The 24556-nt window shown below is 45.1% G+C and overlaps 2 protein-coding genes across 9 annotated transcripts in view; one reads left to right on the forward strand and one right to left on the reverse strand.

Moving 5' to 3' along the window:
* KANSL3 (KAT8 regulatory NSL complex subunit 3) overlaps nt 1-6609 on the reverse strand; it is a 54318-nt gene extending 47709 nt beyond the window's left edge. For 6 of the 8 annotated variants that reach the window (XM_045550137.1, XM_045550138.1, XM_045550136.1 and 3 more), the window contains exons 1-3: nt 6549-6609; nt 5226-5490; nt 2036-2206 (exon numbers count right to left, since the gene is read on the reverse strand). In XM_045550137.1, coding sequence (XP_045406093.1) covers nt 2036-2206; nt 5226-5440 — 386 coding nt within the window. In that variant the 5' untranslated portion in view covers nt 5441-5490; nt 6549-6609. Of the gene's footprint in view, nt 1-2035; nt 2207-5225; nt 5491-6125; nt 6227-6548 lie in introns of those variants that run through there. The other 2 variants (XM_045550134.1, XM_045550139.1) reach the window with 2 other exon arrangements.
* A 4601-nt stretch (nt 6610-11210) lies between these two features.
* The window catches only part of FER1L5 (fer-1 like family member 5), a 52698-nt gene continuing 39352 nt past the window's right edge, over nt 11211-24556 (forward strand). Inside the window, exons 1-9 of the mRNA XM_045550144.1 lie at nt 11211-11295; nt 13666-13718; nt 14345-14436; nt 15042-15150; nt 16531-16585; nt 17055-17164; nt 18463-18591; nt 20217-20279; nt 21034-21084. Of these exons, the coding sequence (XP_045406100.1) occupies nt 11211-11295; nt 13666-13718; nt 14345-14436; nt 15042-15150; nt 16531-16585; nt 17055-17164; nt 18463-18591; nt 20217-20279; nt 21034-21084 (747 nt within the window). The remainder of the gene's footprint in view (nt 11296-13665; nt 13719-14344; nt 14437-15041; nt 15151-16530; nt 16586-17054; nt 17165-18462; nt 18592-20216; nt 20280-21033; nt 21085-24556) is intronic.

Raw genomic sequence — 24556 nt, forward strand, 5'->3', positions numbered from 1 at the left:
TTTGTTTATTGATTGACTGAGATGGGGTCTCACTATGTTGCCCTGGCTGGCCTTGAACTCCTGGGCTGAAAGGATTCTCCCACCTCAGCCTTCCACGTAGCTGGAACTATATAGGCACATGCCACTGTGTTCAGCCAAGTTCTTCAACCAAGGTACAGAACTGTTCCTCCTTCAATAGCTACTGTCTTGATCACAGAAGCATACCTACTCCATCTCATTTCCAACTTCCAACCGGCCTCATAAATCATGTCAATCACCTCAATTTCCCAACCTCCCTTCCAACCTCTCTTTCATTATTAAAAAATAAGAGTTATTGGCTGGGCGCGGTGGCTCACACCTGTAATCCTAGCACTTTGGGAGGCTGAGGCAGGAAGATCGCTTGAGGCCAGGAATTTAAGACCAGCCTGGGCAATAGCAAGATCGCATCTCTACAAAAACTAAGAAAATTAGTTGGGCGCAGTGGCACATGCCCATAGTCCTAGCTACTTGGGAGGCTGAGGCAGGAGGAGTCCTTGAGCCCAGGAGTTTCAATTTGCAGTGAGCATGATGATGCCACCACACTCACCCTGTCTCCAAAATAAAAAAACGAGTTCAATATTATGCATTATGGCATGTTTACCGCCTACCAACTCAGAGTAACATTCCCTTACATACCGTAGATATATAGATAGACAAACAGCCGTCAGGAAAATACCAACTAAAACCAATAGAATGGTTATGATTTAAAAATAAGAAAGAAAATTAGTAAGTGTTGGCAAGGATGTAGAGAAACTGGAAATCTCATACACTGCTGGTAAGAACATAAAAGGATACAGCCACTTTGGAAAACAGTCTGGCAATTCCTCAGAGTTAAACAGAGTTAACATATGATCCAGCAACTGTACTCCTAGCTAAGAGACTTGAAAACACAGATCCACATAAAAACTTGTATGCAAATATTCACAGCAGCATTATCCATAATAGTCAAAAAGTAGAGACAATCTAAATATCCTAAATGAATTAATAAAATGTGGGCTATCCATACCATGGAATATCAATTGGCAATAAAAAGGAATGACATACTGATACATGCTACAGCATGATGAACCTTAAAGACATTATGCTAAGTGAAAGAAGCCAGTCATGAAAGACCACATATTATTAATACATGATTCCACTTACAGAAAATGTCCAGAATAGGCAAATCCATAGAGACAGAAGGTAGACTGGTGGTTCCCAAGGAATGGAGGGAAATGGGAGGTGACTGTTAATGGGTATGAGGTTTGTTTTTGCAGTGATAAAAATGTTCATCAAATTGATAGTAGTGATGGTTGTAAAACTCTGAATACACTAAAAGCCATTGAGTGTATATATTAAATAGGTGTATTATATGCCATGTAAATATCTCCACAAACCTCTTATGTGATTAGATAAATAAATGTTTGCCAAATGAACAGGAACAAATGACTTGGAGAGCAGTGCTGAGTTCTCTGGGGATGGCAGGAAGCATGGGAACAAAACTAGCCAACAAACTCATGAAAACAAGCTTAAGTGTGCCCTCAAAACCACAGATTACAAATCTTGCTTTAAAAGCCAAACATCTGTTAGCTTTTCATGTGACTCCAAAACATTTTCATTATCCAAGTTATAGACCATATAAACACAGTATCTTACAAATGTACATTTAATTTTTGTAGTCTGGGTGACCCCTATATCATAACTTGTATTATATAAGCTACAGAACTAGAAATGCCTCTCAAATTTAATTCATTTATTTATTCAACAAACATTTATTATATGCCTACTGTGTGCTAATCAATGTCTTAGGATCAGGGATGCAAAGATGGCTGCAATGCAAGCCCTGCTCTCAAGGAGCTCAGAACATAGTGAGCTAAGAGTTATAATGTGAGAGTTAGGAGAACATTAAGACTTGTGCGGCTGCAAATGAAATAAACTCCCAATAAATGTGTTTCCATGAAGATGATGATACAAGAAATAATTACAGGATGGTGACCATTAACCCTACAGTGACCCATCCTCCCAAGGAGTGGCCTACCTGTTGACATGTTCCTCCCAGTCCTCTGGTGGAGGAGGGGCATCCGCATCAGTCCTGGCGAAGATGACATGCCTTTCACATTCATTCATCACGCTGCGTGCCTTTTGATTGTCATAGAGCGGCACAGGGGTTGACGTGACTGTCTCCACATCTATTGGAACGTCTGATTCACTGTAAACAGGTGAGGAAATAGGACCAGGGCACACATACTTCACACAACACAGGTGTTTAATAATCATCTGGTTGCAAAAAATGTCTCTTTAATATAGTCAGCTTTAAATTATGCATAAGCACATTATATTCACAAGAAGATTCTGATACAAAGTCATCTTTCCTACACTTGTCTAGATCTCTGCCCTCTCTGACATACTAGTAGGTGCATAATACCTACTAACATAAAGTCATTTTAAAATGAGTCTATACAAAAAATGATAAACAGCTATTTTTTTAAAAGACAAATACATTCCATTGATTGCCTACACATGATGTCCAATATAGTAGCTGCAAGTCACATGTGACTATTTTACTAAATTTAAATTAATAAAAGTAATAGAATTAAACATTCAGTTCCTTAGTTACACTAGCCACATTTCAACTGCTCAACCGATATATGTGCCTACTGGACGTCCCAGGTACAGAACATTTCTATTATTGCAGAGAGTTCCTTTGAACAGCACTGGTCTAGAATTTTAAATTATTCATACAAACTTTCCCTTTTGTTAGTAAGTCAACTGATAGTTTATTATATGCTTATAAAAGCCTGTGATTATCTAGGACAGATCACCTGGAATGCAGAATCCTTAGCTATTTACTTCACTTTGTACACAGCCAAGAACAGAAAACAAACTTAATTGAACATCTGAAGGTTCTTTCTTATTTTAGAATGATGTTAATGAAATCCTAGTGCTCTGAAGGTACTTCCCCACTTCACAGTACGTTACACCAACTTTGTCACCCAAAATACCATGCTGAACCAACTGGTCTACTGGCTACCTACCAATACTACACCAAACAAACTGGTCTACTGGTTATCTACCAAATATCATGTTACCTTTACGACCTTGATGATCTTATTACATTCATTCCCAACGACTACACCAGACATTGGGCTAGGCACTTGGATACCCATGGCTAAAAGAGAACTTGATTCCACCATCCCACACCTAGCTTCCCCATGTTCCCTAACTCATGGCACAACCTAGCTGCTCAAGCCAGAAATCTAAGAGGCATCCTAATTTTCCTTTCCACTTAACCCTGGCTCCTCTTTCCAATTCACCAGCACAGGTCCTATTGGCTCTACCTAGGAAATATATCTCCATTTGTACTATTCCCATCCCTATCCAAGCTATCATAATTTATGGCCCATCTCAGTCAACTGCAATGGCTGCCTAGCTCATCTTCTCAACTCTACACCTGCGCTATAATCTATTCAATAAAAATCCAAAGTGATCTTTTTAATATATAAATTGGGGCCGGGCGCAGTGGCTCATGCCTGTAATCCTGGCACTCTGGGAGGCCAAGGCGGGCAGATTGTTTGAGCTCAGGAGTTCGAGACCAGCCTGAGCAAGAGCGAGACCTCGTCTCTACTAAAAATAGAAAGAAATTATACAGACAGCTAAAAATATATATAGAAAAATTAGCCGGGCATGGTGGCGCATGCCTGTAGTTCCAGCTACTCGGGAGGCTGAGGCAGTAGGATCGCTTGAGCCTAGGAGTTTGAGGTTGTTGTGAGCTAGGCTGACGCCACGGCACTCCAGCCTGGGCAACAGAGTGAGACTCTGTCTCAAAAAAAAAAAAAAATATATATATATATATATATAAATTGGATCTCTAGCTTAAAATCCTTCAATGACTTCTTACCATTCTTAGAATCAAAGTCCTACATGAGATAGCCTCTGCCAACTCCCACTTACATCCCTACTGCCACCATCTTCCAGACATACTGGCCTAAAAGAGTTCTTAGAACATGCCAAATTCTCACTTGCAGGGCCTATATACATGGAAACAAGGTTTACAAAAGGAAATTAATTTTCTAAGTACCAAAAAAAGTCCACAGAATCTCACTTTAAGAAAATATCATGACATATGGACACAGGAGTTTCAACAGCAAGAAGCCATTACATAGCAAACATGAAAAAATTTCCAATACCATTTAAAGGAGTTTTTCAGTTATGCCCTAGGCTACAGGCATCAAGATTATGCTACATTATTCCGAACTAAAGTCACAGATCCAGCCCCCTGTAAAACCAAAAAAGCCAACAAAATGCCAACATCATTGGGAAATCAAATAAAAATCACTATTCCACATGTGTTTAAAATACACTGTGGTACCTCTAACATATTAAGGCTATAGGGGGACCTACAGAAGCAAAGTACAAGATCTCTAACCTCCAACAAAACTAAAACCTGCACTTGAGGAGAGAGTAAACATTAGATCAGATTTAAAACAAACCACAAAACCTCTCTCCAAAAGTTTATAAAATTAGTAAGGGCATGATGTGATCATCAGAATAAAACATATCAACAAATCTTGAAAGGTTAGAAATTAGAGGCCAGGCGCAGTGGCTCACACCTGTAATCCTAGCACTCTGGGAGGCCAAGGCGGGAGGATCGATTGAGGTCAGGAGTTTGAGACCAGCCTGAGCAAGAAGAGCAAGACCCCGTCTCTACTAAAAATAGACAAAATTAGCCAGGCATGGTGTGCACCTGTAGTCCCAGCTACTCAGGAGGCTGAGGCAGGAGGATCACTTCAGCCCAGGAGTTTGAGGTTGCTGTGAGCTAGGCTGATGCCACTGCACTCTAGCCCAGGCAACAGAGTGAGACTGTCTCCAAAAAAAAAGTTATCCCATGTGGCAGTTTTTTAAAATCAACTTTTCAGTCTCTTTCTTCACCAGTTACAATAGTCCTCTTCAATTTTCTCTTTCCACATAAGTCCTATTATCTAAGTGGAATAGGTTGTCTGCTTTCCTTTGCACATCTTGCTTTCCTAACTCTTGTTAGAAGATGTCTCATGTGCAGATGTCCACATTCAGGACAGATATCCTCATGCTGCTTGAAAGAGATGCCTAATTAAATATCCAAGCTCCTCCTACAATCTCCCCCAATCTTCCCCAAGAAAATCCTCTCTAATCCCCATCTGATCACTGTCCAGTTAGGGCAACAGCAGCCCTTAGGAGAAGCCCAAACTCACATGGTACTTTCATGCTGCCGTCGAGGAGTGACAAAGAGCATGCGAGTGGGGCGAGCACTACTGGCATCTGGGTGGGCACTCCAAGGCTTGGCATAGCTATGATCCAGAAACACCAGGTCCAGCTCCCGTTCGTGCACTGACAGCTGGAATAGCAGCGAGGTGCCCATGCGCCGAGCTGAAGTCTGGAAGTCCCTCTCCCCACCCCGGTGGGCCATGTCAGTGGAGGGACAGCAAGTCAGAGGATGGGTATATGCATGCTAGTCACCTGCAGTAAAAAATTTCAATGTAAGTCAATTCCAATATTTTAAATTTCTTCCCATCTAAACCATCTAATATGCTTTTATGACCTACTATCATTCACGTCGAGTATCCATTATACAGCACATTTTTGCCCATGGTGGGCAGGTTCTAGAGATCCCACATTACCATCAAAAAACGCTATGGTGCCATGAGCTGCTCCATATTCAATCTCTACAAAATTCACTAACTGGAAATCTGACTAAATGGTTCAAGAACACCTCACATGGACAGACACTAAACCTGCTTGGCCAGCACCACAATTTCCTAGGTGGGTGGGAAGGGTTTTGGCAAACAACAGGAATCACCAATATGAATTCTTCAAAAGTTAAGGGCGTCCTGCTTCACACTATTGTCTGAAGACAACGGGAACAGGGCCCTGTCCGCAGCTGGCGTGTGAGCACTCAAGGAGCAAGGCGGCGTGGCATCAGGGAAGCTAACCATGGCAAGGACTCCATTTCTTTCAAGTCTCCCGATTGATGTTAAACAAAAGTTTTGCAACTACTTCATAATATTCTGGAGTTTTTAAGACATTAAGAAGGAGAGCTTCCCCCCGCAAAGCCCGTGACAAAATGATACCCCAGGAAGCCCTTTCTCCCTCACCCTAAGTGGAGTCGTCCCCGGCAAACTGCCCACTCCAGCGATCTTCAGGGGTTCCCGCCACTGGACCTCAAAACGGCCCATATAGGAGGCACGGCTTATGATTCGCATTTTACTGAAGAAGGCGCCGGCCCAGGGGATTGAAGTGACTCGGCCAAGGTCACCGAGAGTTCGCGACTAGGTGGAGCCGCCTGGCACCCGCCTCCCGCCGCCTGCTTCCCCGGGCCGGGCTCGGCGCCCGCGTCACGGCGGCCCAGGCGCGGCCCCCGGCCCAACGCTCCCGGCCGGCCCCGGCCACCGGCTCCAGTCCCCGGTCCTCGCATGCCCCGGGAGCCCAATGGCCCTCGCCGAGGCCCCCGCCCGCTCCAACCGCGGCCTCGACCCCGACGGCCCGCCACCCCCACCCAAGGCCGAGCCTTCTCTCACCGCAGTAGTCCGGCCGCGCGCTCGGCCCGGGCCAGACCCCTGCGCGCGTGCGCGTTACCGCCTCCACGCCCGGCAGCTCTGGGCACCGAGGAAAACACGGAATCGGATTATGGGCGGGGAAGGGAGGGGCGGTGAGCGGCAAAGCCCGGAAAGGACGAAGCTCCAACAATTTAATGGGGAAGAGGAGAGCCCCGAACGCACGCCAGTCTCCGAGGCTGAAAGCACGGAGGCCGAGAGTTTTCGCCTTCTACATTTTCAGCAGCGAATGAGGATAAAGGACGAAGCCCGCTCCTACAGCCCCAGTTCTTGTAGCTGCCACCCTGTTGGTTCTTTGTCCCGTCTGCGAGCCGCTCACCACACTTTCCACCTCAGCCAGAGCAGTCCCCATGAATTTAGTCATTAAGAATTTACTTTCATCCTAGCACTCTGGGAGGCCGAGGCGGGGGGCGGGGGAAGATCGCTCGAGCTCAGGAGTTCGAGACCAGCCTGAGCAAGAGGGAGACCCGGTCTCTACTAAAAAAAATAGAAAGAAATTATCTGGACAACTAAAAATATACATAGAAAAAATTTGCCAGCTTGGTGGCGCATGCCTGTAGTCCCATCTACTCAGGAGGCTGAGGCAGGAGGATCGCTTGAGCCCAGGAGTTTGAGGTTGCTGTGAGCTAGGCTGACGCCACTGCACTCTGGCCCTGGTGACAGAGCAAGACTGTCTCAAAAAAAAAAAAAAAAGAATTTACTTTCCACGTCACTGAAAAAATTTTTTATTTTTTAAAAAAGAATTTATACATTAGAAATTTACTTTTTCTTTCTTTCTTTCTTTTTTTAGAGATAAGTTCTCGCTTTGTAGCCGAGGCTGGAGTGCAGTGGTGAGTTCATAGCTCACTGCAGTCTCAAACTCCTAGGCTCAAGCAATTCTCCCTCCTTAGCCTCCCGAGTAGCTAAGACTACAGGCACGCGCCCAACGCCAGGCTAATTTTTTGTTTTAATTTTTTGTAGAGATGGGGTCTCACTATGTTGCCCAGGCTGGTCTTGAACTCCTGGCTTCAAGTGGTCCTCCCGCCCCCTTGGCCTCCAAAAGTGCTAGGATTACAGGCGTGAGCAACCATGCCCAGCCAAAAATTTACTCTTAAAGAGAAGAAACAGCCACAATAAAAGTAAAAATAAACTTAAAAATAGTTGTGCCTATAATCCCAGCTACTTGGGAGGCTGAGGCAAGAGGATCACTTGAGCCTAGGAGTTGGAGGTTAAAATGAGATATAATCATGCCACCGTACCCCAGCCTGGGCAAAGAATGAGACCCTGTCTCTAAAAAAAAAAAAAGTTGCTATGAACCTAAAACTGTTCTAAAAATTAAAGCTGAAAGAAAGAAACAAAGAAACAAAGAAAGAGAAAAGGAAGAAACAAAAGGCAGGCAGGCAGGCAGGAAGGAAGGAAAAAAAAGAAAAGAAAAGAAACATTTGTCCAGAGCTTTGCAGAGGCTGCAGAAAGCTAGGATGACGCCATGGCACTCTAGCCCGGGCGACAGAGCAAGACTCTGTCTCAAAAAATAAATAGGCTGGGCATGGTGGCTCACGCCTGTAATCCTAGCATTCTGGGAGGCCAAGGTGGGAGGATTGCTTGAGGTCAGGAGTTCGAGACCAGCCTCACTCTTGAGTGAGACCCTGTCTCTACTTAAAAAAAAAAAAGAAAGAAAGAAAGAAATTAGCCAGGCGTGGGAGTGCATGCCTGTAGTCCCAGCTACTCGGGAGGCTGAGGCAGAAGGATTGCTTTAGCCCAGGAGTTTGAGCTTGTTGTGAGCTGGGCTGACACCACGGCATTGTAGCCCAAGCAACAGAGCAAGACTCTGTCTCAAAAATATAAATAAATAAATAAATAAAACCCAACAGGAATGAAGTGCTGATACATGCTACAACATGGATAAACCTTGAAAACATTATGCTAAGTTAAAGAAGCCAGTCACAAAATGCCACATACTATATGATTCTGTTTATATGACATAGCCAGAATAGGCAAATCTGAAAAATAGAAAAGTAGATTTGTGGATTCCAAGGGTTATGGGAAGAGGGAAATGGGGAGTGACTGCTAATGGATATGAGTTTTCTTTTTAGGGTGATGAAATTTTTCTGAAATTAGTGGTGATAGTCGCACAACCTTGTAAATATACTAAAAACCTGAATCATATCATTTAAAAGTCTGAATTTATGGCATGTGAATTATATGTCAGTAAAGCTGCTATTTTCAAATAAAGCTTTACTGGCCAGGTGTGGTGGCTCATGCCTGTAATCCTAGCACTTTGGGAGGCCATGGCTTGAGGCTAAGAGTTTGAGACCAATCTGAGCAAGAGTGAGAAGGCATCTCTACAAAAAAAATAGAAAAATTAGTCCAGTGTGGTGGTGCACACCTGTAGTCCCAGCTACTAGGGAGGCTGAGGCAGGAGGATTACTTGAGCCCAGGAGTTCAAGGTTGCAGTGAGCTATGATGACACCACTGCACTCCAGCCTAGGTGACAAAGCAAGATCCTGTTTAAAAAAAAAAAAAAGAAAAAGAAAAAAACAAGCTTTAGTGCTTTGAGCCACTGAGATTTTGGAGTTGTTACTCAGCATAACGTAGCCCATCCTGACTGATACATAGTCAGACTATCAATCAACTGTGTGGGCAGAATAAAGACATGTACAGACATGCAAATGCTCAAAAAATTCAGAAAGCTACTGAAAACTGTGTTCCACCAAGATGAGAGAGTAAATTGTAAATTGAGAAGGAGGAAGACATGGGATCTGAGAAGCAGGGCCAACACAGGAGACAGACAAGGAGGATTCTGAAGGTGACGGTGAAGGGTAGTCCCAGAACAATAGCTGTGCTCTGGGGCTGGGGAACCACCAGGCTAGCCTGGAGGAGAAGAGAACACCAGGAGGGATACCCTAGGGAAAACAATAAAACTAGGAAAATACCTGACGTGTTTGAAAAATTCAGGAATACTAGTTAAATATACTATTTAGAAATATTGAGGTTAATATCATTAGAAACAGCAAAAAAAAAAGCAGTCCCTGCCCCAGCTCTCTCTACCCTTAACTCTCTCCTAGGCACTTGTCTTGGGCCAGAGTTCTGCTGTTTTCCTGCTTATATTCCCATTAGCACTCTGTATATTAATAGATTTGTATCTTTTCTCTGCCCCCTCCCTTCCTCAGTACATTTGCATTTATTATTTTTTTAATTCTTTGCCAATTTGGGAGGGGATAAATGGTATCTTGTTGTATTTCTTTGCTTATTAATGAGCTTGAATTTTTTTGACTTTTGTGGGGTTTTTTTCTTTTTGGCTTTTGAATCCAATTTGGCAAAGTGGTGATAGCATCTCGTTGTGTTTCCTTGATTATTAGAAAGACTGAACTTTTTTTAATATCTTTTTTTGTCCAGTTGGGCAATCGTCTGATACAAACTTTGCCCCTGTTTTCCTTTGGGGTCATCTTTTTCTTATTGAATTGTAAGAGCTTGCTCTATAAAAGCTTATTAAATAATTTTGTGCATTAAATATGTTGCAAGTGTTTTCCCTACTTTGACATTTGTCTTTTAACGTTAAGTGTATTTTCTGTATAGTAATTAAAAATTTTTTTCTATCAATTCAATGGAATGTTAAAGAACTTTTAATTTTTTACACAGTCAAATCTGTCAGCCTTTTCTTTATGGGGTCTTTTGTGTCATGCTTAGTTTGGAAAACCATTGACAAACCAAAAAGCATTGTGTTGTGTTTAGATTTCAAGAAAAACTGCCAGGAAGTACTTTACTTTTTCTTTTTAAATCTGCTGCAGTAGAAAGCAATCTTAGCACCACACTCACACATCTAGCATTTTAGTCTTTGAATGCCAAGCATTTTTTAGAATGCATAGTTTGCTTACTGCTAATTAGTTGTTTCATCAACTAATACACATTTTTTTAAATATTCATTAATTTTCATTTTAACCATTGGATGTGATGTAATTTATACAATATTCAACCCTAAAGCAAAAAGGCCTTACTGTGGGCAACAGGAGTAAATGATCCACCTCCATCTTCACAGATGAGAGCAATAAAGACAACCACCCAAAACTGTATTGGCTTTGAGGTTTTTCTTTAACTTTACAAACCCAGCCAGCATAAGAGCTCGTTAATTCAAAAGCTAAATTTAGGCAAATGTTTTGCTTCCACATTAGGAAGGACTTCCCCACAGACCTCATTGAAACAGTTCTTGATTTCCCTATACCTTTTCTCAGATTGCCTCACTTCTCTTATTTTCTCATCTAAATTGTGTGACTTTGGCAATGATTCACGCCAGACAACTTGCTTGTACAAAGCGAAAACATTAGCCTATGCCTAATCTTGAAATCACGGGACAGCAAGAATAAAAGAAAAGAGAAAAGAAAGAGGAAGTGCAAAGCAGTAGGTTGTTTTGTTTCTACAGGCCCAGCCACCTATATTGCTACTTCTCCCTCCTCTCATTCCCCTGGGTTCCTCTCCAGAACCAAGAACCACCCACCTTTGTGACATCCCCTCTGTTGCTAAGCAACAGGCACCAGAAGAGGGGGTTCTACTCACCCCCATGAGCCCTTGGGGGAAGCCTTGGACCAAGGAGCTCCAAGAAGGAAGCTGTAGCGCTGCAGAGGGAAGGAGGGAAGGAAGTAGGTCTCCGAGATGCTGCGGCTTGTCGTGGAGTCGGCCAAGATTGACCCGCCCCTAACCCCCCCACCCAGATCCTGCGTGTCCGTCAACTTCAGAGGTGAGAGCCAGGGTCCAAATGGGAGAGAGAAGCCCCAAGAGGCAAGATACATTCAGTGCAAAAATAGCTTGACAGCCCCCTACCATGTAAAAAATGCCCTGTGTGACACAAGATGAAGTAGATGCTGTCTGGTTCTTTCAAAACTTATCAAAACGTATTGCTATTATTTCTATTATAACTTCTCTGCTTCCCAGTTATGCCAGGGAAAGGCTATGGGAAAAAGAGGACTAATGCTTCTTGACCTTCTTCCATGAACTAGGGCTCTGCCATAAACTGAGGTTTAAAGGGAAAAAAAGTCCCTCCTTCATAGAAATGATAATGAGAATTTTAAAAGGTAATATACATCCAGGATTTATTACAACTTCTAGTAATAACTGTGCAATAATATTAGTTACTTTTGAAGGAGCTTTACAATCTACAAAGCCTTTTCTTTTCTTTTCTTTTCTTTTTTTTTTGAGACAGAGTCTCACTCTGTTGCCCGGGCTAGAGTGAGTGCCATGGCGTCAGCCTAGCTCACAGCAACCTCAAACTCCTGGGCTTAGGCGATCCTACTGCCTCAGCCTCCCGAGTAGCTGGGACTACAGGCATGCGCTCACCATGCCCAGCTAATTTTTTTTTCTATATATATTTTTAGTTGTCCAGATAATTTATTTCTATTTTTAGTAGAGATGGGGTCTCGCTCAGGTTGGTCTCGAACTCCTGAGCTCAAGTGATCCACCTGCCTCGGCCTCCCAGAGGGCTAGGATTATAGGCGTGAGCCACCGCGCCCTGCCAACAAAGCCTTTTCTTACATATATTGATGCCTGCTCCTCACAGCAATTCCAGAGATAGATGGGGCCAGTTTAATCATCTCCATTTTTTATAGATAAGTAAAAAGAAATCCAAGAAGGAAGGGGAAGATGGAGGTGAAAGAATTTATGAGAGAAAATGAAAGATATAAAGTACATCTAGATATCAAAAAGCTAGGAGCCAAAAAAAATGGTGGAGAAAGTCTACAGGTGGGGAATATGCAAGGTGGATACAGGAACTGCTGGGAGGGAGAAAGTCGGGTCCAAGAGAAAAGAGGACACAGTAGTTCCTATAAGAGACATGAGTAAAGAGTGAAATTCCTTTCATCTTTTTCTGCTTGTTGAACATGACAACACTCAGAGACTGGACATTTGGGACTCTAGGCTCACAAGGGGATGCATACTCATGTCCCCTGGCAGGTTTAAAGACTGTAGTGGGCGTTCAGTATGTGTCTGCCCTGACTGACTGATTTTATGGTTAGCCAGGCAGGAGACTACAAAGATGCCTAAAACCCAGAACTCTGGGTTTACCCACAAATTCTTATGATTACATGTTTATGTTTGATATTTTTTATTCCTTTTGTCCCTGTTCTTCCCAGCCTCTTCTCCCATATACCATCCACTACCCTGCACCTCTCACCACCTACAGGCACACACACACACACCCACACCCACACACACACACACACACACATACTCTCTCACATTCTTTCTCTGGAAAGAAGCTCAAAGTAATTTAACAATTCAGAGACTCTTTTAAAGGGCTATAGACTGTCGTCTGCTAACAATATTTCTGAGGGGAATGGTTTTAGTGGATGGAGAGCTTTCAACCTATTATAGATGCTTTGGGATGTCTTAGTTAGTGTACACTAGGCTTTGCTCTGGTAATAAATAAACCCTAAATTTCAGTGGCTTAACAATAAAAGTTTACCTCTTGCTCACACCAAGTCCTGCGTGGATGGTGCTGGTCAGACAGCTCACCTGGGTGGCTCCTCCAAATAGTAGTGTAGGGACCAGCTGCTTGCCCCCTGTGGCTGTGGAGTCACCCTGGCACCACCCTGCCAGCAGGTCATGAGGATGGTGTCTATGGGGAGAGGAGAGAAGGAAGTTGGAGAGTCTCATAGAGATTTTAGGAGCCAAACCTGGCAGTGGCAAATATCACTCCCATACCCCATTGGCCAAAATGAGTCACACAGCCCCACTTGGCTGCAAGATCCTGGGAATATGTAGCTAGGAAGAAAATGAGATGAACACATAGCATTATTTGTCCCATGGGGTGAAAAAAAGTGAGAAATTCTGGAACTCCTTGAGAAAGAAACAATTGAAGCCAGGTGCAGTGGCTTGCACCTATAATCTACCTACTAGGGAGGATGAAGTGGGAGGATTGTTTGAGGCCAAGAGTTCAATACCACCCTAGGCAACAGAGCAAGACCTTGTCTCTTAAAAAAAAATTGGTGCCATATCATACCTGTTAATGTAGACTTGAGGTTTTCTTAGAGTGTTCTAGCTCTCTTTATTCTACTCAAACCCAGACATTAAAATATTTCCTACCACCAATGCCAGCCCTTTGGTTTCTTTGCAGATATCAAGAAGAGAACTCATGTGGTGGAAGGGAATGACCCCATATGGAATGAGGTAGACACCAGGCCAAGCCCAGAGAAGGAAATGACAACTCCAATAGCAAGGGGGAAGAGGTGGAGTTCAGGCAGCTGCTCAGAGGTCTAGGGAGCAGACAGGGAGCCTCACAAGCTTTCCTCAAGGCTTGGGAGTAGTATCTTAGCCTGGGAGTAGTAGCCTCCAATCCAGCAAAGCTACAAAGGTCCCATCTGCCCATAGCTGTTCTTGGCCCTTCTCTCTCAGGGATGGACCACTGTATGGACCACTCTATGGCCCACCAACTAGTCCAACTGGGGCATCCTGATGTTCCTAGAAGCTCAAAGCAGAGAAAAAGCTCCTTGTGCAGGATCTTCTCTCCTCTTCCATCCATCCACGCTGCCCTCCCCCCATCTGCTGTCACCAAACCCCTTAACTCCTAACATGCACATGATACTGCAGTTTAAGATGCAGAAGTTCAGGTAGGATGCCCCACAACTTAGTGAAAGGTAGCAAATGCCATCTCCTTAGGGAATTAGAGATGAGGGAGGTTCCTTGGTTTTAGAGAAACACAGCACCAGCCCATTACCCACACCTTTCCTCATTTCCTAGAAGGATGGGATGGGAAGGGCAGAGGAAGGATATTGACATCTCTGTGCTCCCCACAGACCCTAATCTGGCACCTCTGGAACCGTCCCCTGGAAAATGACTCCTTCCTGCAAGTCACCCTTCAGGACATGGGCTCAGAAGAGAAAGAAAGGTGAGGCAGAGAGAGGCAGAAGGAGCCTAACTCCCTGTGACCAAAGCAATGGTGGGTGATGTAATTCTTGTCTCTAATCCATAACTCATTCAGATGCAAGGACCAGAATTCACTCCAGTCAGCTGAAGGGGAAAAAAGAGGGGCAGATATTGGAAGGGTAACCAGGCTGAGAGTAAAAATTAGCTAGGGTTACAAACTTGGGAACCCAGCAGCACGGATCTTGAGTCTCTGCTTCTCTGCCTAATCCTGCCTTCTCATCACAGCCTCATTCTAGTGCCCAAGTGAGACCAACACCTGGCTGAGATTGAAGCTGTGGCATGAAGGGTCAAAATTCCTAGGACAGAGAAGCTGAGTGGTTCAGCTTTGGCCAGGTGTACACCCCGTGGTCCAATCAGCTGTTACTTGCGCTGGGAGCCCCAAGCCAATTCCCAGAGTTAAGAGCCCTGCGCCCTCTGGTGGATGCCCCATGTTGCTGCGTTCTCCGACCTGCATGGACAGCATGGCCTCTGGGAGAAAAACCATCTCTAGCTAAAGCCATGCCGGGGACAGAGGAGGACACCCTTTCCCCTGCCTCAGGATCTCACACCTGCTCCTCCTCTTCTCAGGTTCATTGGCCTGGCCACAGTAGTGCTCAAGCCGTTGGTGAAACATCCGAGAAAGGTCCATTTTGTGAAGAACTTGAACCTGCTCAACCATTCCATGAGTCAAACAGACGTGAGTCAGGCTCAGGAAGGCCCAGGCAGGGCAGCTGGAGGAATGGGGACAGGTGGTGATGTGCTCCACCTTGGGGGGCCCCATCACACTGCCATCGTCTCCTTATTTTCCCTCCTGCCATCCACCCACCCATCCCCACTTCCACCCATCTATTTAGATGGATTAATTGGCCTTCCACTGGGAGTCAGCCATTGTACTAGGCACTGGGAGACAGAACTGACTGAAGCCCACAGTCTGTTAGAGTAGGTGCCACTCACAGTGACAAGCACTCCAGCACACATTGGGCAGGTTCAGTAAAGCTAGGGTGCCAAGGTCAGGAGAGAGTCAAGGGTTCTGCTTGGGAGGAAATGGACAGCGTTACAGAGGAGGTGATGTTTAAGATGTATGGAAATAGATGAAGACCAACCAAACAAGAATAAGCAAAGACTGTGTATTCAGAACTCGCCTTAGCAAGAGGCTTGGCCACCAGTACTGGTGCTTTGGCAGAGACACGGAGGCAGCCAGGGGACTGGGAAAGCCTCATAGCGGACAGAAGGGAAGTTGGCCTGGGGAAGCCAAAGGTGGGTTACTAGGGATGGGGCTTCCTGTGCGAGTGGTTAGGGGGAATGTTCGGCTCTCTTTGGTTGGTCCTAAGTTGGAAATGGAGACAAAAACCATGGCAGCCATCAGTTATTAATCAAGTCCTTGCCATTTGGGGCAGATCTTTATTGTTTGGCTTCCTGGATTGTTGCTAGAGATAGCAGTCTGACTCCTTACAAGAGGAAGGACTGCCTGCACTCCTGGCCCACAGTAGCGGGATAGGCAGGGGTGGGACAGCTGCAGCTGGGCAGCTGGCCAGGGCAGAGGTGAAGGGCCTTGTGGTCAATGCTAGTGAGTTATGACTTTACTCTGATCATTTAAGACATGCAGGGGTTGTTTAGGGGGCAAGCCTGGTGATGTTTGGAGGCTGGATAGAAAGCAGGAGAGCTTGGAGGCGGGAGGTCAGTTAGGAGGCGTGTGCAAGAGTGCCCACATGAGCTGTGAGATGTTGGGCTAGGGGAAAAGCTGTTAGCGTCCATGGTTCTGGACTTGTCCCGAGTCACCTCGCCCTTCCTCCCCACTCTCCTGAATTCTCTTCTGCCACCATCATCACCATGTGGCTCCTTATCCTCCAAATCCCCTCCATTGTCACCCATTGCTCTCACCTCACCAGCATATAACCTCCCTCCACGCAGACTGCACAGGTGCCCGTGGTGTGGTCTCCTACCATGGCCAGTGTCACTCCCCACAGGAGTATAAACCCTGGGTATAAACCCAACCAGGCTGCACAGGGTTTGGGTGCTGTGACTTGGCTGAGGATCACAAGGTCTGGCTTACAGCTCCCCCGCCTTTGCCTTGCAGTGTACTATCACTCTACAGGTAGCCCACATGACCCACCGAGACATTGAGAAGACAGGTATGTCCTTCCCTAGGGCTTACCCCTGCCCTCCTCCAAGCAGAGCTGGATGGGCTCTTTGGGATCTTTGAGACCCAGCCTTTGAGGCCTACAGAAGGAATGTGACCAGGTTAGGGTCCCTGGAAGCTACAGGGGGCTAGAGACCAGATCTGCAGACGTCTGGCTGAGGCCACCCCAATATGTCCATTCATCATCTCTAGACATAAGACCCATAAGATATAAGACATAAGCCTTCAATGGGCTGCAGAGGGAGACAAGGATGGTTATTTCCAAGAGCCCCAGTGTGTAGAGAGTAGGGTAGGAGGGGCCCATGGGGATGTACTGGGGAGGACATGTGCTGCTATCGGGACCTCTTGGGGTGCTTTTAGCCAGGAGCTGGGCATTGGAGAAGGAACAATGAAATGGGGGAAATGCCCCCAAACCTCCTGAGCCCTGGGGCTCTGAGCTCACCTGGACTGTGTTTCCCCAGGGTATAAAGACCGCCTGGGCATAACGACAAGAGAGGCAGCCAAGCAGAAAGTGCCGCTTCCCAGCTCTGCCATGCAGAGGGCTCTGTGCTCAAAGCCTCAGCACTTCCAGGTGAGGATTCAGGTTGAAAGTCCATGTGACCCACCTGAAACCCTTGCTGTGTTCCCCAGCCGTCTCCTCCTCCCCACAGGTCATGGTAGAAGGGCAGAGCTTCAGACCCAGCTTCAGGTCCTCAGACCCTCACCACATCCTCTGCTCCTCCAGGGGCCATTCTAGGGAACTTCTGCCTGTGGCTGAAGCTAGAAGCAGCTCCAGCGAGGCAGTAGGAGGGCCCAGCTGTGCACTGCAGGCCCTGGTAGATGCAGAGGAGGCAGTGAGGAAGGCTGGGATCCCACCTTCCAGAGTCCTCAGATTGTTGGCAAAACAAGGTGAGGCACATGCAAAGTTAAATTAACCGTACAGGAGAGGCTGAGAAGTGTATAGGGGACCTGTGGGAAGGTCCACGGTTTGTTGTGAATTTGGGAACCCCCATCCCATGAGTTACCAACTTCCCTCTGCTCTCTAGCCTGGGTCCTGACATTCCAGCCATGGTTTTGCCTGCTTCCCTGCTTGCCCAGGAGGCTGGGGGTCTCCTTGACTGCCCTCTTCTTGTATCTTAGCTGGATGCCAAGTCCTAGCTCTTAATGTCACCAGCTGCCCCCACCTCTCCCTTGCCATTTCTGCTGCCTGGCCCGAGCCACCACCATTGCTTCCCTGGACCACATCAGTCACCTCCTCCTGAACTCCTGGCCTCCAGCTCTCTCCTGTCCATTCTTCAGCCAAAGAGGTCATTCTCATCATGCCACTCGCTTGCTTAAAAAGCCCCAATGTCAGCTGGGCACGGTGGCTCACACCGTAATCCTAGCACTCTGGGAGGCCGAGGCGGGAGGATAGCTCAAGGTCAGGAGTTCAAGACCAGTCTCAGCAAGAGCAAAACCCCATCTCTACTAAAAATAGAAATAAATTAGCTGGACAACTAAAATATATATAGAAAAAATTAGCCGGGCATGGTGGCACATGCCTGTAGTCCCAGCTACTCAGGAGGCTAAGGCAGGAGGATTGCTTGAGCCCAGGAGTTTGAGGTTGCTGTGAGCTAGGCTGACGCCACGGCACTCACTCTAGCCCGAGCAACAGAGTGAGACTCTGTCTCAAAAAAAAAAAAGCCCCAATGTCTTCGGGACAAGACCCAGCTCCTTACAACGGCTGCCCAGGCCCTTGACAACCCAAACCTCCCTCTCCAAGTCCACCTCTTCCATGCCTTCTCCTGTGAGTTCTCTATCCATAGTGGGTAGAATGTTTCTTATCAGACATTTGTTCTTGAGGGAAGAGCCCCTGCTGGAGAAGTGGGGCCAAGGTGTTCTCCTCTGCAGGTTCGAGTGAGGGTGTTTGAAGCGCGACAGCTCATGGGCAATGACATCAAGCCAGTGGTGAAGCTGTCCATTGGGGGCCAGCAGCAGCAGACCCGGATCAAGATGGGAAACAACCCTTTCTTCGATGAGGTGGGTGGAATGGGCACAGCGGCAAGCGGGCCCGCCAGGGGCTGGGCATCTCCTTCTGGCAGCCAGCAAGCTTGCATCTTCACTCACATGTCTTCACTTGTGTGCTCCACAAGCACTTACTGAGCACCTACTGAGGGCCAAGCACTGTGCCTGGCACTGGGAGTGCTGATGGGATCATTCAGAGTCCTGCATTTGAGGAGCTGGTGGTCTGGTAGGGGCTCAGCACGTGAACACATAAGCAATTACAACGGGGCAGACAGAGGTCTGGGAGCACTGTTAATGGAGCCATGAAAGCAGCCCCGGACCACCTGCAGCCCATCACTGCTGGAGCCCCAAATTGTAGCATTGTGTCGGGAACGCAGTAGGTGCTCCATAAGTACTTGTTGAATTAATTGGTACATAGACAAACAAATAAAAGATGAGCACAGTGGCAGCTGGGAGGAGTGAGTAATGAAGCTGGGGGAACGGGAGAGCACTCAGAAAAGACTCCAGAAACCTTGAAGGAAGAGTTTACCAGGGAAAGATGGCAGGATGGGAGAAAATAATTCAGGAAAAAAGAACAGTGTTTTCAAAGTAAGAAGTAGCATGACTTAATGGCAGGACTTTATAAATATGGGTGTGGCTGGAGGGGACTGGCTGGAGGTGAGCCTACAATGTGGGCTGGGGTCTCATCATGGGTGGCACCCAGGAGCCATGAGGACTTCAGCAGGAGAGTGACAGGCCTAGGTTTGCATTTGGGAAAGGAGGTTCTGGCTGCCACAGGGAGTAGGTGTAGAGTGAACTAGCAGAGCAATCTAGAAGGAGGTACATGCTCCAATCTCCATCCTGTGCAGCTAGCTGGGCCTTGGACTGCTAGGTTCTCCAGGGATTCCTTACCCCTGCCCTTTCTGGACAAAAAACTCTCCAGGAGCCTCGGAGGCCCCCAAGAATGATAGTATAGGTTGAATATGCCTTATCCAAAATGCTGGGACCAGAAGTGTTTCAGATTTTGGACTTTTTTCAGATTTTGGAGTATTTACATTATATTGATTCTGCAACCCTAATCTAAAAGTCTGAAATCCAAAATGCTCCAGTAAGCATTTCCTTTGAGTGTCATGTCGGGATTCAAAGAGTTTCAGATTTTGGAGCATTTCAGATTTTCAGGTTAGGGGTTCTCAACCTGTACTCATAAAGTCATTGAAGGCCGGGCGCCATGGCTCACGCTTATAATCCTAGCACTCTGGGAGGCCGAGGCGGGCAGATCGTTTGAGCTCAGGAGTTCGAGACCAGCCTGAGCAAGAGTGAGACCCCGTCTCTACTAAAAAATAGAAAGAAATTATATGGACAGCTAAAAATATATATAGAAAAAATTAACTGGGCATGGTGGCGCGTGCCTGTAGTCCCAGCTGCTCGGGAGGCTGAGGCAAGAGGATTGCTTGAGCCCACGAGTCTGAGGTTGCTGTGAGCTAGGCTGATGCCACGGCACTCTACCCCAGGCAACAGAGCCAGACTCTGTCTCAAAAAAAAAAAAAAGTCATTGAAATGGGCAAAGAAGCACATTATTCTGAGCCTTCAGGTCTATTGAGTCCCTGAGTGAAGTAGTAGAAGAAACATTATCTCCTCCACCCCAATTTTCTCTGCCTCAGCTCTTCTTCCAGAATTTTTATGAGATTCCTATGAAGTTCTTCGATGAGATCATCTTAATCCAGGTGAGGGCCCAGACTGGTCCCTGGCATGATGGGCCCACTTTCTTATTCCACCCCAATACTGAGAAGCACTTCAGCCCCCAGTCCTCAGCCTCAGAGCCAGGGTCACCCCAGATTGTCTTTAGGACCCCAAAGCAGCATCTCCATCTTTCTTCACCCCTTGGTCCCCCAGATTCTTCATTCATTCATTCAACAAACATTATGGATTGAAAACTGCCAGGCCCTAAACAAGGCACTGAAGTGAGCATACCAGCCCTTCCCACATGCCAGGATTCTCCTGCCACCAAAGGCTCCTCAGAGTGAATACTCTATTCCCCGGCCAGAGGGAGCCCAGTAACAATGGTGAACACATGTTTATCAGGTGCCTGCTATGTGCCTAGCACAGGGCTAAGGAGAACAAGGAGGCCCCTTCCTCTGAAGAATTTACATGTTCTTGGTAACATAGGCACAGAGGAAACCACCAGGACATGTAATGGATAAAGCTGAGTGCAACACCTTGCTTTGCGTTGACTCCAGAGAGGGGCAAGTGAATTGGCTTCTTTGATAAATTTCCTCACCAGTAAATGGAACTAAAAATCTAAACCCCACAGCATTCCTCTCAGAATTAAATGAGAAAACCTGTGTGCAAGTGTCAGCCATTAGGAAGCATTAGAGAAATTCTGGAGGGTCCTGGATGTGTCCTTACTATTCATTCTGTGGGGGGTGAGGGAAATTGGGATTGTGAATAATTAAGATGTTTCTGGAAACTCCTTTCTAGGTGGTGAACTCCGCAGTGATGAGATATAAAGCAGAGATTGGGAGATTCCAAGTGAGCACTGTATAAGGGAGCAGGTTTGGTGAAACACAGAGACCCACGCTGGGCTCCATGCTCAACTCTAGGGGAAAGATTTGGATTTTCAAAGATCTAAACTTGGATCCACCTACCAACTGAATGATTTAAACAAGTTACTCTGAGCCTCTACTTCCTCATCTGTAAAATGGGGATAATAATATACCCAACCCATAGGGTCACTGTGAGAATTAAAGTACACAACATTTATGAAAGTGCTGGGTGCCATGTTGAATTCCCCACATCCCTAATACTGTAGACACAGTTCAAATCTCCAGGAAATGGAAACAGAGCATCCAAAAAGGCCAACCTAAGTATTAGAGAAACCCAGAGAAAGATTGTTGCCTGTGAGGACAGGGTGAAAAGATGTGATTTGGAAAGACACAGGTTGAGAGATGAGATGAGAGTTTACACAATCATGATGGGGTAAACTAAGATTCTCCAAATCCAAGAAGATCAGGGAAAGGTAGGTTGCTAAATTAAATACAGGATTCCCAGTTACATTTGAAACTTAGATAAAAAATACTTTAATATATAAGCAAGTCCCAAATATTGCACAACTCTTCACCGAATATTGCAGGGGCATAAATATACTAACAATGTAGTTGTTTATCAAAAATTCAAATTTAAGTGGGCATCTTGGTTTTTTTTATCTACTAAATCTGGCAACCTTAGGAAAGGGGCACCACACTTGGGAAAGGCAGAGTTAGGACAAATGGAAGTAAGGTTTTTTTCTCACTACTTATTGTAATCACATGAAGAGTCATGATCTGCCCTTACCCCATTTCACCCACAGAAGGGTTCACTTTGTCTGCCTGCAGTGGAAAGCCAAACACTGAAGCACCTGGTACTTGCAGAGACTCAGACTCAAATCTGTCTCCTGGAGTTGGGGGTTGGGGCAGGTTTTATAGTCAGAGGGTAATGAGGCATGATCTGATTGGATCTTTTGTTGGGGTGATGCCACGGTTGAATCTGATTGGATCCTGGATCCTGCCATGCAGTGTCCGGTTCTTAATTCAGTCCCTGCTCCTCAGTCTGAGCACTTAGGTTCTGCCCATGATTGCACACTTGGTTCATCTGGGCAAGCTTAGAAAGTTAGAGGGACCTTCAACCTGGGGGTCTGTGGCAACTGAAAAACAACTCACAACTTTGTTACATAAAAGTTGAACCAGATTTGTCTGATGTGGTTACAGAAGCAGTCAGGATTAGAAATTAAAATCTAGAGACGTTAAGTGGACATTATGGCACATGTCTATAGTTCCAGCTACCAGGGGAGGCTAAGAAGGGAGGATCACTTGAGCCAGGAGTTTGAGTCCAGCCTGGGCAACATAGAGAGACCCTGTCTCTAGAGAAGAAAAGAAAAGATTCTAGAGAGGTTAGATGACAGGAGGTAAAAAAATGTTGTGCTTTTGATAAAGGCCACTGCACAATTTCCAGACAATGACCAAAAACAAACTGTTGAATAAGCTGTAGAGATCAGAGAAAACCTGACCTTCGCTAAGCTAATTTTTAAAATATTAGGCATAATATTATTTTTTATTTTGGAAAATTCCAAACATACACAAAATTGGAGAAAATAGTATCATGAGCTCCCACATCCTCATCACTCAACTTCATCAATTCATAGTTAATTGTGTTTTACCTACATTCAGCCTCCTTCCCCTTCTTCACTGGATTATTTTGCATCAAATCTCAGGCATTATATCATTTTATCTTTAAATATTTTAGTACATATCTCTAAAATGTAAAGATTTTTTTAAGTGTAACCACAATACAATTATCACATCTAAAAACCTTTATAATTCCTGGATAGCATTAACTATCTAGTCAGTGTTCAGATTCCCCTAATTGTCTTACAAATTTCTTTTAGTTTGTTCAAATGAGGATCCAAACCAGGTTCATTCATTGCAGTTGGTTAACAGGCATTTTAAGTCTTTTTTATTCTGTTGATCCTCTCTGCCTTTTTTTTTTTTTTAACTTGCAGTTTATTAGTTAAGGAAACAGCTAGTTGGACCTATATAGCATTTTCCCCAGTCTGGATTTTGCTGATTTCATCTCCAGGGGATCATTTTGCATACCCTGCTCCCTTTTTCCTCTCTAGAGCCTAGGTCAGACTTGGGTCAATTATTTGGCAAAGTGACTTCAGCAGGAGGCACAGAATGTATGTTGGTCTCTCTTTTAATGTTGTTAACAGCTATTGATGGCCACTGCCTAGATCTGTTGCTTCATTAGGGGTGTCTGAGATTTTATTCTGTGTTGTTTTTTTACAGCTTTATGGAGGTACAATTGACATACAGTGAATTACATATATTTAAAATATACAATTTGATACATTTAAAAATATGTACACACCCATGAAACCAACATCACAATCAAAATAATGAATATATCTATCACATCTGTCGCTCCCAAATGTTGCCTTGTGCTCTTGGTAATCCCTCCCTCACATTCCCATCCAGCCCCTCCCAGGCACTCACTGATCTGCTTTCTTTTACTATAGGTTAGCTTGCATTTCATACAGTTTCATATAAGTGAAATCATACAGTATGTGCCCTTTTTTGTCTGGCTTCTTTCACTCAGCATAATTATTCTAAGATTCATCCATGTTGCTGTTGTGTATCAGTAGTTCATTCCCTTTTATTGCTGGGTGCTATTCCATTGCACGGATGCACCACAGTTGGCTTCTCCATCCCTTGCTGATGGATGTTTAGATAGTGTCCAGTTTTTGTCCATTACCATGAAGCTGTAAACATTTATGTCCAAATCTTAGTGTGCACATATACTTTCATTTTTCTTGAGTAAATATGTAGAAGCAGAATGACTAAATTATGTGGTAGGTCTATGTTTAACTTTTTAAAGGAAATTCCTAACAGTTTTTCCCCCAAAATTCCAAACAGGTACCATTTTTATATGCCCACCAGCAGTGTACTAGAGTTCTAGTTGCTCCACAGTCTCAACAACACTTGATATAGTCCTTCTTTTTTTATTTTGGCCATTCTAAAGGTGTGTGGTGGTATCTTGTTATGATTTTAATTTATGCTTCCCTGATGACTGATGATGTTGAGTATCTTTGCATGTGTTTGTCATCTATGTCTTCTTTGGTGAAGTGTCTGTTCAAATCTTTTGCTCATTTTCATTGGGTTGTTTTCTAACTATTGGTATACGATTTGCAAATATTTTCTCACGGTATATGACTGCCCTTTCATTTTCTTAACAGTGTCTTTCGAAGAGCAGATGTTTTTCATTTTGATGAAGTGCAATTTATCAAGCTTTTGTATTTAGGACTGTGCTTTTGTTGTCGTATCTAGGAAGTCTTTGCCTACCGAACAAAGGGGCGACTGAGTTTTAGAGCAGGCCTACATACACAATGTTGGGATTGATCTATGGAGCTTTCAGATGTTGGTTACAAGGGTCACCAGAATGCTCTGTGGCACCTTGCCCTGCACATATC

Source organism: Lemur catta, chromosome 4, assembly GCF_020740605.2.
Source record: "Lemur catta isolate mLemCat1 chromosome 4, mLemCat1.pri, whole genome shotgun sequence".
Classification (NCBI taxonomy): Eukaryota; Metazoa; Chordata; class Mammalia; order Primates; family Lemuridae; genus Lemur; species Lemur catta.